At 44.7% G+C, this 12,676-nt stretch overlaps 1 protein-coding gene across 1 annotated transcript in view; it reads right to left on the bottom strand.

The window, feature by feature from the left end:
* The window catches only part of sema5a (sema domain, seven thrombospondin repeats (type 1 and type 1-like), transmembrane domain (TM) and short cytoplasmic domain, (semaphorin) 5A), a 144,131-nt gene that overhangs the window by 54,993 nt on the left and 76,462 nt on the right, over nucleotides 1–12,676 (bottom strand). Inside the window, exons 8-10 of the mRNA XM_081352044.1 lie at nucleotides 11,711–11,996; nucleotides 11,101–11,236; nucleotides 6,529–6,733 (exon numbers count right to left, since the gene is read on the bottom strand). Coding sequence (XP_081208170.1) covers nucleotides 6,529–6,733; nucleotides 11,101–11,236; nucleotides 11,711–11,996 — 627 coding nt within the window. The remainder of the gene's footprint in view (nucleotides 1–6,528; nucleotides 6,734–11,100; nucleotides 11,237–11,710; nucleotides 11,997–12,676) is intronic.

Here is a 12,676-nt window from a genome sequence, read left to right as displayed (position 1 = left end):
AGCCCGACTGAGCACGCCTGGACACCCACCTTCACGAGCACGAGGACTTCACAGGAGCACCAGACACGAAGACAGCACTCATCTTATTTCACCGTTTCACCTTTGTTGAAGTAATTTCAATAAATCCACCCTCCGGGCTAATTTTCACCGAGCGACCTTGTTGTGTGATTCCTCACCCACGACATCTGGTGGAGAATGCGGGCAACTGCATGAGAAATCACACACAAGTGTTTGCAGTTCACCACAGTAATATTTTTTTTCTCTCTCTCTGTTCACCACCCCCAGCACCGATCGGCGCTCTCTCTCCTCATGGAGATGGATGAACTACTGCACCGCCTCACAGAAGTAAGCATCCGTCAGCAGCAGATAATGGAACATCTGGCCACTCGGCAGGGCAGAGCTGAAGAAGACATCGCTGCCCTCCATGCCCAGGCTGCCCAGCCGGTTCCACTACCTGACCCCCGAGTGCGAGCGACCCGGCTTTTGCCCAAAATGACGGCTCACGACGATGTTGAGGCATACCTACAAATATTTGAAACCACTGCTAACCGTGAGGGATGGCCCATAGAAGACTGGGCTTCCGCGCTGGCACCTCTCCTCACTGGTGAAGCTCAACGAGCTTATTTTTCCTAGTGGAACGAGTGGTCATCGATCGCCTCCTCCGCGCCCTGCCTCGGTCCCATCGTCAGGTGGTGGGTATGAGGAACCCCGCCACTGTCCTCGCTTTGGTGGAGGCGATCGAGCTGCCGGATGCTGTCCACCAACGGGAGGCTGGAGAGAGAGCGCCGCCGTTTCCCCGGAGGGTGGTCCAGGAGCGACGCACGCCGGAGGGCACCTCGCGCGCAGTTGGCAGACCGACAGTTCCGTCTCCCATGGACGAGCCAATGCCCACCGCTGAACCCACGACGCCTCCGCGGACCTGGCTGGCGGGCTGCATCGTCCATCAGCGCGTTCCACCTGCGGCTCCAGAGGCGGACGTCAAGTTGAACGGCAAGCCCGTCCGGGCGCTTCTGGATTCGGGCAGCGCGTTCACCCTCATCCAGGCCCATCTGTGCCCTCCTCACCCTGGCCAAAAAAGTTACCTACCGATCACGTGTGTGCATGGAGACACCCAACAAGTTCCAGCTCGCCGCGTGAACATCGCTGCCGCCCATGGCGTCTGGCCCGTTGAAGCCGGATTGGTGAAAAAATTACCAGTCCCACTACTGCTTGGAAGAGATTGGCCGGGGTTTGACCGCCTGCTCGCCGCCGCCGCTCAGCCCGCCAGCCCGGAACGGAACTGTCGCCGTCGTCGCCGGCCACAGGGACCCCGCCGCCGGTCGCGCTGCTAGCTTCGGACAGCGGGAGAGATGGTGAGTCCCCCTCGCTAAGTACTAACCTTTTCTATGATGTGTTCCAGCATGTCAGCGAGGGGGGCTCTTTTGCCAAGGACCAGCGGGAGGACGATCGTCTGAAGCACTGTTGGAGTCAAGTTAGAGCCATTGACGGCAAAGACGTCCTCCCACGGCCCCATCCTCTCCCGCATTTTGTAGTCCGAAGCGGTCTGCTATACTGTGTCGCCCAGCGAAGGGGGGAGGAGAAGGAACTTCTAGTCGTCCCTCGGACGAAGACAGAGACCATCCTCGAGTAAGCCCATTCACATCCAATGGCAGGTCACCTAGGAGCAGCTAACACCATCCAGCGGATCCGGGATCGTTTTCACTGGCCAGGCCTGGAGGCTGACGTGAAAGGTTTCTGCAAAGCCTGCCCGACCTGCCAACGCACGGCTCCCAGGACTCCTCCCCCCAGCCCGCTGATTCCCTTACCCATCATCGAGGTGCCCTTCGAGCAGATCGGAATGGATCTGGTGGGGCCGTTGCCTAAGTCTGCCCGAGGACATGAACACATCCTCGTCATCGTGGATTACGCCACCCGGTATCCAGAAGCAGTCCCCCTGCGGAAAGCTACAGCGAAAGCCATCGCCCAGGAGCTGTTTCTGTTGGCCAGCCGGGTCGGCATCCCGACTGAAATCCTGTCTAACCAGGGAACACCGTTCATGTCCCGGCTAATGGCTGACCTCAGCAGGCTGCTGGGGGTGAAACAGTTGAGGACAACCGTCTATCACCCACAAACCGACGGACTCGTGGAACGCTTTAACCAAACCCTAAAACAGATGCTCCGAAGGGTAGCAGCGGAGGACAAGCGGGACTGGGACCTTATGATCCCTTACGTCCTCTTCGGCATCCGCGAGGTCCCTCAAGCCTCAACTGGTTTCACCCCCTTCGAACTTCTATTCGGCTGCCAGCCTCGGGGCCTGCTGGATGTCGCTCGGGAGGCCTGGGAGCAGCAGCCTGCCCCCCACCGCACGGTCATCGAGCACGTAACACAGATGAGGGAGAGGATAGACCGCGTCATGCCATTAGTCCGGGAGCACCTCAGCAAGGCACAGCAGGCCCAACAACGCCACTATAATCGGGCAGCCCAACCACGGGAATTCCAGCCAGGAGACAGGGTCATGGTCTTGGTCCCTACCTCCGCTTGTAAGTTCCTGGCATCGTGGCAAGGGCCATATACCGTTGTGGAGAAGGTTGGACCAGTGACATACCGCATACGCCAACCTGGAAGAAGACAAGCAGAGCAATTATATCACATCAACTTACTGAAGAAGTGGCAAGGGACCCGAGACCAGCTCGTCGCCCTCAGTCTCACCGATCCCGTGGTTGTCGACATGGATCCCCACCTGTCGGCTGCCCAGAAGACCGAGCTGCAGCACCTGGTCAGACAGTTTTTGGATGTGTTCTCCTCTAGGCCTGGGCAGACTAACGTCATCCACCACGACATCAGGACGCCCCCTGGAGTAATCGTCAGGCAACGGCCCTACCGAGTCCCAGAAGCTCGTCGGCAGGCTATTGAGGAGGAAATCCAGGAAATGCTGAAGTTGGGGGTAATCGAACCATCTCGCAGCCCATGGTCCAGCCCTATCGTGATGGTACCCAAGCCGGATGGCACCCTCCGCTTCTGCAATGACTTCCGCCGGCTGAACGAAGTCTCCGAATTCGACAGCTATCCCATGCCTCGGGTCGACGAGCTGCTAGACCGCCTGGGGAGGGCCCGGTACATCACAACCCTGGACCTCACCAAGGGATACTGGCAGGTACCACTTACCTCTTCTGCTAAATCGAAGACTGCTTTTTCTACCCCTAGTGGCCACTGGCAGTACCGGACCCTTCCCTTTGGCCTTCATGGAGCACCAGCGACCTTTCAGCGCATGATGGACATCATCCTAAGGCCCCACCAAGCGTATGCAGCCGCGTATTTGGATGACGTCGTGGTGCACTCCGAGGCATGGGATGAACATCTGGAACGTCTGCGGAGGGTGCTCTCGGAGCTCCGGCGGGCTGGACTAACCGCCAACCCCCGCAAATGCCACCTAACGCTATCCGAGGCGAAGTACCTGGGATTCCAGGTCGGCCGAGGCCTCATCCGCCCCCAAGAGAAAAAGGTGGAAGCCATACGCACCGCTCCAAAACCACAGACAAAGGCCCAGGTACGAGCCTTTTTGGGGTTGGCGGGGTACTATCGCTGTTTTATCCCCAACTTCTCCTCTCTAGCCACCCCCCTGACAGACCTGACCAGGAAGGGGCAGCCCGAGAAGATCTGCTGGACGACAGCCGCCGAGGAGGCCTTCGCCCAACTCAAGACGGCACTTCCAGCGTCTCCGGTACTCCGCGCCCCTGACTTCGGCTGCCCCTTCCTGCTGCAAACGGATGCTTCCGACACCGGACTAGGAGCCGTCCTGTCACAAGTCCAGGAAGGTGAGGAGCATCCCATTCTCTACATCAGCAGGAAGTTGTCCCAGGCAGAGAAGAACTACGCCGCCGTCGAGAAGGAGGCCCTGGCCATCAAGTGGGCAGTCCTGGAGCTGCGTTATTACCTCCTCGGCCGTAAGTTCACCCTGCTGACCGACCATGCCCCTCTACAGTGGATGGCCCGGGCGAAAGATACTAACGCCAGGGTGACCCGCTGGTTCCTCGCGCTCCAGGACTTCCACTTCGAGGTACGACATCGGGCCGGGGCCGCCAACGCCAACGCCGATGGACTCTCACGGATGTGGACAGCTTTTTCAGGTCTGTCAGGGGTCATTCCCCACCCACCCCTTATTTCACCCCTACTATCTCCTCTCGTTCCCAGGGCCAGAACGAAGCTTAGGGGGGGGAATGTGACGAGTCTCTCTGGGCATGTCAGCGTCGCCCTGGCAACCAACGCACGGCACCTGAAGACAGCACTCATCTTATTTCACCGTTTCACCTTTGTTGAAGTAATTTCAATAAATCCACCCTCCGGGGCTAATTTTCACCGAGCGACCTTGTTGTGTGATTCCTCACCCGCGACAATATATATATACACTGTATACATATATACACACACACACACACACACACACACACACAGGTGTATATATTGTATGTATATATACAGAGCCGGATTAACGCAAAGGCAAACTAGGCACGTGCCTAGGGCCCGATTGGCGGGATGGGGCCCAGACAGAGGGAAAAAAAAAAATGTACAAATGTCCTATCTACAAGATAAATAGGCACGCAAAGAAGCGTAGCTCGTAATGCAGGTCATCGATTTTGGAGTGATTGGAATGTATTTTAAATATAAACTTGTGGGCTACTGTAGATCAGCGTCATTTCTGGAAAAATCATTCACCGCTTTGTTAGTCTACGAGTTTAAAAGAGCGCGAGCGTCATTAACGTGCCCAGACGCGACGCTTTGAATTTGCGCGTACAATGAATAACATCGCGTTGGGAGCTGACTAGTAAAAAAGCTACAAAATTAAAAGACAAGACGTCTGTATTCAAAGTTAAAAGTTAACACACTGCAACATTTTTAAATGTTTCAAATAAAGGATCTCATATCTATGGGTCTATCTTCTATATTCTGATGCTGATGATTACATAATACCCTGACATCATAGCCTATACGAATATTAGTTTAGATTTTTTTTTCTGCTCAGTAGCGATCGTATCTTTCTCTTCCACTTGATTTGTGTATAGCATATTTAAGGTAGCAATGCAATACATAATAACATATTAATGATATTAATAATATGACAATATCTGCAGTCAATATTGATTAAATGGGAGGGAAAAATCCTGCCCATAACGCAGCTATGAAAAAAATTATAAAAGCACGTTCATGTTCATCTACTGGAGTGGTATTCTGGAACTGTGAATAAACTGAATAAAACAGTACAATAACAACAACAACAATAACATCTTCATTAAACAAAAAAGAGATTACCTTAGATAAAATTTGCTACCAGTAAAAAGTCTGGACCCATTACTATTTTTAATGTTTTTGAAAGAAGTTTATTATTATGCTGTACAAGCCTGCATTTATTTGATCAAAAATACAGAAAAAAACAGGAATATTCAGCAAGGATGTGTTAAATATATAAAAGTGATAGTGAAGACTTTTTTAAAACAACTTTTTAATAATCAAAAATCCTGAAAAACAGTATCACATGTTATAAAATAAATATTAAGCACCATTTCTAACATTTGATAATAAATCAGAATATTATAAAGTTTTCTGAAGGATCACGTGACACTAAATTCAGCTTTGCATCACAGAAATATATTTTATAGTAAAATAGAAAACCATTATTTTAAATTGTAATATTTCACTATATTATTTTTCTGTATTTTTGATCAAATAAATCCAGGCTTGATGAGCATAAGAGACTTCTTTCAAAAACATTAAAAATAGTAATGTGTCCAAATGTACTGTGTAAGTCAAAATATACAAAATTTAAAATTAAATGTTGTATAAATAAAAAGGTTAGGAATCATATTTGTTTCAAGTGTTTTTTATTGGGGGTGGGGGGCCTCCAACATGAATTTTGCCTAGGGCCTCCAAATGTCTAGAGCCGGCCCTGTATATATATATATATATATATATATATATATATATATATATATATAATGTATATACACACATATATGTAAACAAAAACTTGTATGTTTGATAATCATGATTAATCGATTTGACAGCACTAATATATAATCAAAGCTGAGCTGAAATTTCAGTAGCCATAATACATGAGTATATATGAGTATATATGTGTATATACATACATATACACACACACATGCATTATGGCTACTGAAATTTCAGCTTTGCCATCATCATTTCCTCACAATTGTGACTTTACTTTTTAACATTACCTTAAAAGTTATCTCTTTTATTTTTGAATTTGGGGAAACAAGCTTCTATACTAATTAGATCACTCAGAAAATAACTCTCCCATGTTTGCAAAACATGTATTCCAAATTTGCTCCTATTAGCCACAATTAATGGACTGCATTAGCAATTCTGCAAGTAGCATACTATTAGTAGGGCATCTTATGCTGCAACTCCATTAACCTTCATCAGTAAGGTATATCTAATGCGGTACTTATTTTCGACTATATTAAATTTATATGTAAATACTACTTACAGACCTTCTCTTTCTTTCAATGCAGACGTGATGTGGTACTATACCTGTTGCTAGGTAGATGATGTGGTAGAGCATGTCTTTGCCCTGCACTACATCCACGGCCACATGGGAGAAGCGCACATTGTCCTCCATAAAGTACGGCACAGGAACGACAGGCTGCACCACTTCATGCATCAGAATGAACTTCTGGGCGTCCTGCAAATTCCTCTCCGTTAAGTTCACATAGGAGCCGTAATCTATAGTGCCACACTGAGAAAGAACCAGAGAGATACAAACAGGGAGATACCGATGATGAGAAAAAATAGGATTAACAGTCTGCTGGGAAATACAAATTCACAAAATTCACTTGAAGCTGTTGATCTGAAGAACCCAAATAACAAGCACAGATTGCAGTTGCTTGTTGTGTGAAATCATGATCATTTTATATAGGAAAGGATTTAGAAAAGTGCAGTTGTTTCCCCTAAATTACTGTTTTCCACCCTGAATAAGATATTTTTTGAAGAAACAAATTAGCAGGCCTCACAAAACCTGCACTCTCTCCCGGATCACATATAATCAACATCAATCAGCTGGAGATCAACGCAGACGTAATTCTACTCAAATGGGGTGCATGTTGGTCTTTCAGGAACAGAATATACAGCAAGCTATTTTCCATCAACGCTGGAAGCCATAAATTTGAAGCTCGTAAATCTGGCCTCAACAACATAGACAAATGCTTGATGAAGATGTCACAGCAAGCTAGATAAAGTGGAACTCCTGTAGATCATGAATCCTTGTGGTTGAAAGGGAAAAAGAATAAAGTAAAATACTTTTTTCTTCCTACGTGGACTTCAAAAACTTAATTATCATGTCACAGATATCGGCTTCAATAAGCTAGATGAGAAAGTCTGATTCAGCTGATCCAAAAAAGAAGTCCATGCTGATCAGACAGTTTTTAAATGGTTTAGATATGGTAGTCAAGTCATTTTAATGGGGTCATTACCAGGCCCACATAGAATCTGCACCCAATTCCACAGAAAGCTCTGAAGACTTGAGGAAATTTGAACACGTCATTCAGAGCATCTGGCCCATTGTGTGTTTGTTATTAGAGGTGAAGCATATAATCGAACAGGTTTCCAAACAATTTACAGAGTTTAAATTCATTCCGGAGAATTTCACCCAAATTCAGCATAGGAGACGTAAATAAAAAGTCTCCATATGGGCCTGGTCATGGATCTCACGCTGATTTAAAACACATTTAACCCGCATAGATTAACCCTCTGACTATAAAGCAATTACCCGCAATTTAAGGTTGATACTTCAGACGTGGATACATTCCTCCATGCTGATCACTGACCATGACTTTAGATTTCTGAAGAGAGTCTTAAAACTAAATGCACTTCAGACTCAGTCATGGTGAAGTTGGCAATACTCCACATGAGATGAAAACAGGCTTTATTAGTTTTTACCGTTATGTCCTGCCAAAAATGCTATAAGCTGGCAACTTTATTAATAAATCCGTGAGCATTACAAAGACATGGAAATGGAGGCAAATGATTGACTGTGAGAGAGACTTGAGGAACCGTGGCACGAACCGTCTCCTCTTCGCTATCATCGATAATATCAGATTCGGGTGTTTGTGGGCTTTGGATAATTGGACTGTTCAGAATAAATAAAAATTCCCCTCGCATATTTCTTTTTTTTACTTCCTGAGAATAATCAGGTGAAAACATGAGGCAATAAAACCCCAAAACATCAGTCACCACCTCGTTTTAATTGGGCGCGCATAGGTGGTATTTGAGGTGAGAAAGTAAATTATTCTTTTGGTTGTTTACTGCTGGAGTGTTGCCAACAGAGAGAGACCTGGCACTCTTCACAAATATACTTCTATTTGGCAGTAGAGAAACAAATCCCACATTTTTTATTAGTATTAACCTAGAATGAAATGTAGGTAGTTTTTACAATATAAAGCATCCACCCAAAATATTATGAGAAGTCCTCAATTGTACTAAACAATTAAAATCATAATTTAACATAATCTGTTAAAGCCATATTTAACAAATTTTTTAAAGGGGGGGTGAAATGCTATTTCATGCATGCTGAGTTTTTTACACTGGTAAAGAGTTGGATTCCCTTGCTAAACATGGACAAAGTTTCAAAAACTAAGTTGTACGTTTGAAGGAGTATTTTTGTTCCAAAAATCCTCCTTCCGGTTTGTCACAAGTTTCGGAAAGTTTTTTTCGAGTATGGCTCTGTCTTACGTAAGATAGAGCGGAATTTCCTTATATGGGTCCTAAGGGCACTTCTCCGGTAAGATCGCGGGCGCGCGCGCACTCGTAGACCAGAGCAAGAGAGTGAAAGCAGTTCGCCATCAAAGCGCCCTGCCCGGCTTTTGGGAAGTCAATGTCACCAAAGAAGTGTGTTTTTGGTTGCCAGGGCAAGACAACCCTGCACAGATTCCCAAAGAACCCAGCGTTAAGGAACCCGTGGATGGAGTTTGTTTTCCTGAGCATAAACGGAGTTGTGTAAGACTGTTGTTCCCTGCATTTCGACGATGATTGTTTTATAAACAAAGCCCAGATCGCCGGATTTGCAGATCGTCTAATGCTTAAGGATCGAGCAGTCACAATGATAAAGGTTCGCGGTCGTGCGTTGGAACGGTGAGTAAAACTGTTGAACAAATGTCTCTGTGTGTTGTTAGCTCGGCGGGTAAGCACAGCTAAGCTTCGCCCATACGGCCCGCCCCCAGCCGCTCGTTTTTTTCCGGAAAGACTCGGTACAGCCTATCTTTCAATTAAAAATATAATAAAACAAAAGACTTTTTGGAGATATGAAGGATGCAATATTACTCTATAGGTACTCAAGATTAACAGGAGATTGAGTGAAAATGAGCATTTCACCCCCCCTTTAAATCATGTAAAAAAATTAATATTATTAACTCATTTTAAAGACCGAAAATGTAATATTAAGCCAATTTGAAATTTACAAACCGGCATTTGGTCCCAAGCTAAACTACTGTTCACAAGTTTGCGGTTGGTAAGATTTTTTTTCATGTTTTTGAAAGAAGTCTCTTATGCTCACCAAGGCTACAAAAATATCAAAAACTATTATTGTGGAATATTACTACAATTTAAAACAACTGTGTTCTTCTTTAAAATGTAATTTATTCCTGTGATTTCAAAGCTGTATTTTCAGCGTCTTCAGTGCCACATGATTCTTCAGAAATCATTCTAAAGGTCCTTTCACATTGGACGCACGAATAATTCGCGCGATGGTTTTATTTTTTGATCAGCTGTTTGTGTAATGAGCGCTTCCACACCGAACGCGAATGTGCTGCGGCGAAAAAACGACTTTTATTTTTTTCGCTTCGATGTCGATTTTTTTTTTTACTTTTGCGGCGACAGAAAAGGCTTCAGCCAATCGCATACTACAAGGACAATGATTGTGTGGCGTAGCATTGCCAACCAACTCGGTTATCACGACTTTGAGTATGTTGTGTGATAGTTTTCGTCGTTGTATAGTCCTGTGCTGTGTTGGCTAGAAGGCTAAACTACATTTGGGATAGAAAGCTAATCGTCAAAGATAGAGATAGAGACCGTGTTTACGCAGCTCATGTGATGGGTTTTGACGCGAACTATTCGCACACGAACTATTCGCTTTTTCGTTACGCATCCGGTGTGAAAGGGCCTTAATATGCTGATTTGATGCTCAAAAAACATTTATGATTATTATCAATGTTGAAAACAGTTGTGTTGCTTAATATTTTTGTGAAAACTGATAAAAAATCTGCCTAAAATTGTCTTTGGATAAAGGCTCAATAAAACCGAAACAACCACACAACAACAATTTAAGATAAAAATCACATGAAACCCGCACCACTCTTATAAAAAAAAAAAAACTATAAAATGAATCTTATTTCTATATAACCTATTTAAAATAACAATGGCAGCTGGAATAAAGGTCTTTTTAAACTTGGCCTTTTTCACCAAAGGTACTTTATACCGTCTACCAGATGGAAGTAACTGATATGAACAATGCAAGGGATGGGAAGAATCTGTCACAATAATGGAGGCTTTCCTTTTTACTGCCACAGTGTAAAGATCGCACAAAGGTACTTGTTTCTCACCAACTGTTTTACCAGCCATGTTTATTATCCTTAAGAGTCTGCTTTTGCATTTAATGAGAGAGAGTTAAACCAGGATACAATGTTAAAAGTGAGAACAGATTCAATGAGTGATTTATACACAACTATCAGCATTTGCTTTTCAATATTAAAACTCCTAAATTTCCTCATTAAGCTTTAAACCTTTTTAAAAACACTGTCTGAATGCTTATGAATGGAATTTTTTTATTTAATAGAACAAATAATCATGTTTACTATTAGGTAAAAATCACACAAATCAAGCTCCCTAATTTTTTTAACAGGGTTGAACTAATCTAACTAATGGAAAATAAAACTCTTTGATGAGGATGATAATCAACATTCTCTGAAGGTTAAGCACCTTCTTTCATTGACCATTTGAGAGTTTCAGGCCCTATTCTGTACCCTATTTGTGGAAAGTGCCACTTAACTTTTAAAGCAGATGGAGCGAATGCATACTGCCCGTAAAAGTGGCTGTCATTTGCTGGATGCTTACCTGGAAGTCAGGGTTGGGATTGGGGTAAGGCAGCCAAGCGGAGCGTGAGTTCTCCTGGTACTTGAAAGGCCCACTGAACACTTGGGTAATAGCGCTTAAATTGAAGGCGCACACTGCTGATGCGGCAATGCTGTTACTGAGAACAGAGTCAGAAGTAGGCAGTCAGCACACAACACACACACACACACACACACACACACAAAAACACACAATTACATGCAACACTTTTTCACAGACAATCGTTAAAGCATAGTGGATCATATTGTGAAAAATGGATCTGTCCACGGCTGACTGTGATACAGATCTCACACTACCAGAGAGATAACAGCAGGTAAGCAAAAAATGAAAGAAAAAATAGCAAATAGTTAAAATCATAGTGACCCCTTTTACATCACACACACACACACACACACACACACACACACACACACACACACACACGCACGCACACACACAGGCAATCATTAACCTTTTGCTGGCAATGCACATCACAAAATTGAAGTCCTGCTGAAAATAATGGGTCATAAGCTGACTTCTGTGGGTTGAAACCTTTGAACATAACAACAGATATCTTAAAACCTGTGTTGTGATCAAACAGTGCTTTACTCACACATTAGTGGTGAAAATCCCATAGAGGAGCTCAAGCTCGGGCAGGAAAAAGGTTCCCTGCAGTTCATTGTAGTTGAACGGAATCTCGCCCGGCCTTGAGCAATTCAGCCTGGCCTTCATAAAAGTGGTCCAGGTGTCCTCCAGCAGAAAACGGCCCCCGATGTCGTTCTTGCAGACGCGGGCGGCGCGAGAGAACACCGTCCTGCCGCAGTCATGCTCCACAGCGTTCTCACGGAAGAAGAAGTAGGTGAAGTTGCCGATGTCATAAGAGGAAACGAAGTTGGGCTCTGACGGGGGACAGGATGACAGTGATTAATAACGGATTGCACATGGAGCAGAACCGCTGGCCCATCGAGATGCGTTTATTAATCTTGTGCTTAGGTAATGGACAAACTCATTTGTCATGGGAGAAGAGAAAGGTTACGGTGAGAAAGGATCAAAGCGTGCTCACTCGTTTAATTATCGTTCCCCATTCAAAACACATGAAAGCACAAGCTTCTCAAAAGCAAAAAGAGCAACTGTCATGGCCAACTTTGTAAGAATCAAAGTGAGTAGGTGGTGGTGATTGACAGGGAATTCATTTTCTTTTGTGGTGAGGAGCTTAGCACATTTGCTAAGGAAAAAAGTTCATGTTTAATAATTTTTAACCTCATCAGCTCAGCCAATTTTTTTTCAGTTTGGACATTGATGTTTAGGTTTTGAGAAAAGAACAAGCTCTACAGTAAAAAGTCCACAAAATATGAACATTTCTCAAACTGTGTTTTTTTGTCCATAAAATGGAAGTCAATGGTGACTAAAACTGTTTGGTTACCAATATTCTTTAAAATATCTTCTTTTGTGTTCCACAGGTTTGGAATCAAATGAGGGTGAGAAAATGATTCACCCAATTTTTTGCGGCAAAAGCAAATATTCTTGAACAATAACATTGAACATTTTTAACTGGTTTTGAAAGTCAGCCGTTGACTAA

This window comes from Scardinius erythrophthalmus (assembly GCF_964197995.2).
Source record: "Scardinius erythrophthalmus genome assembly, chromosome: 22".
Classification (NCBI taxonomy): domain Eukaryota; kingdom Metazoa; phylum Chordata; class Actinopteri; order Cypriniformes; family Leuciscidae; genus Scardinius; species Scardinius erythrophthalmus.
Note: the sequence above shows the minus strand (reverse complement) of the source record. Positions and strands in the feature narration are given on the sequence as shown.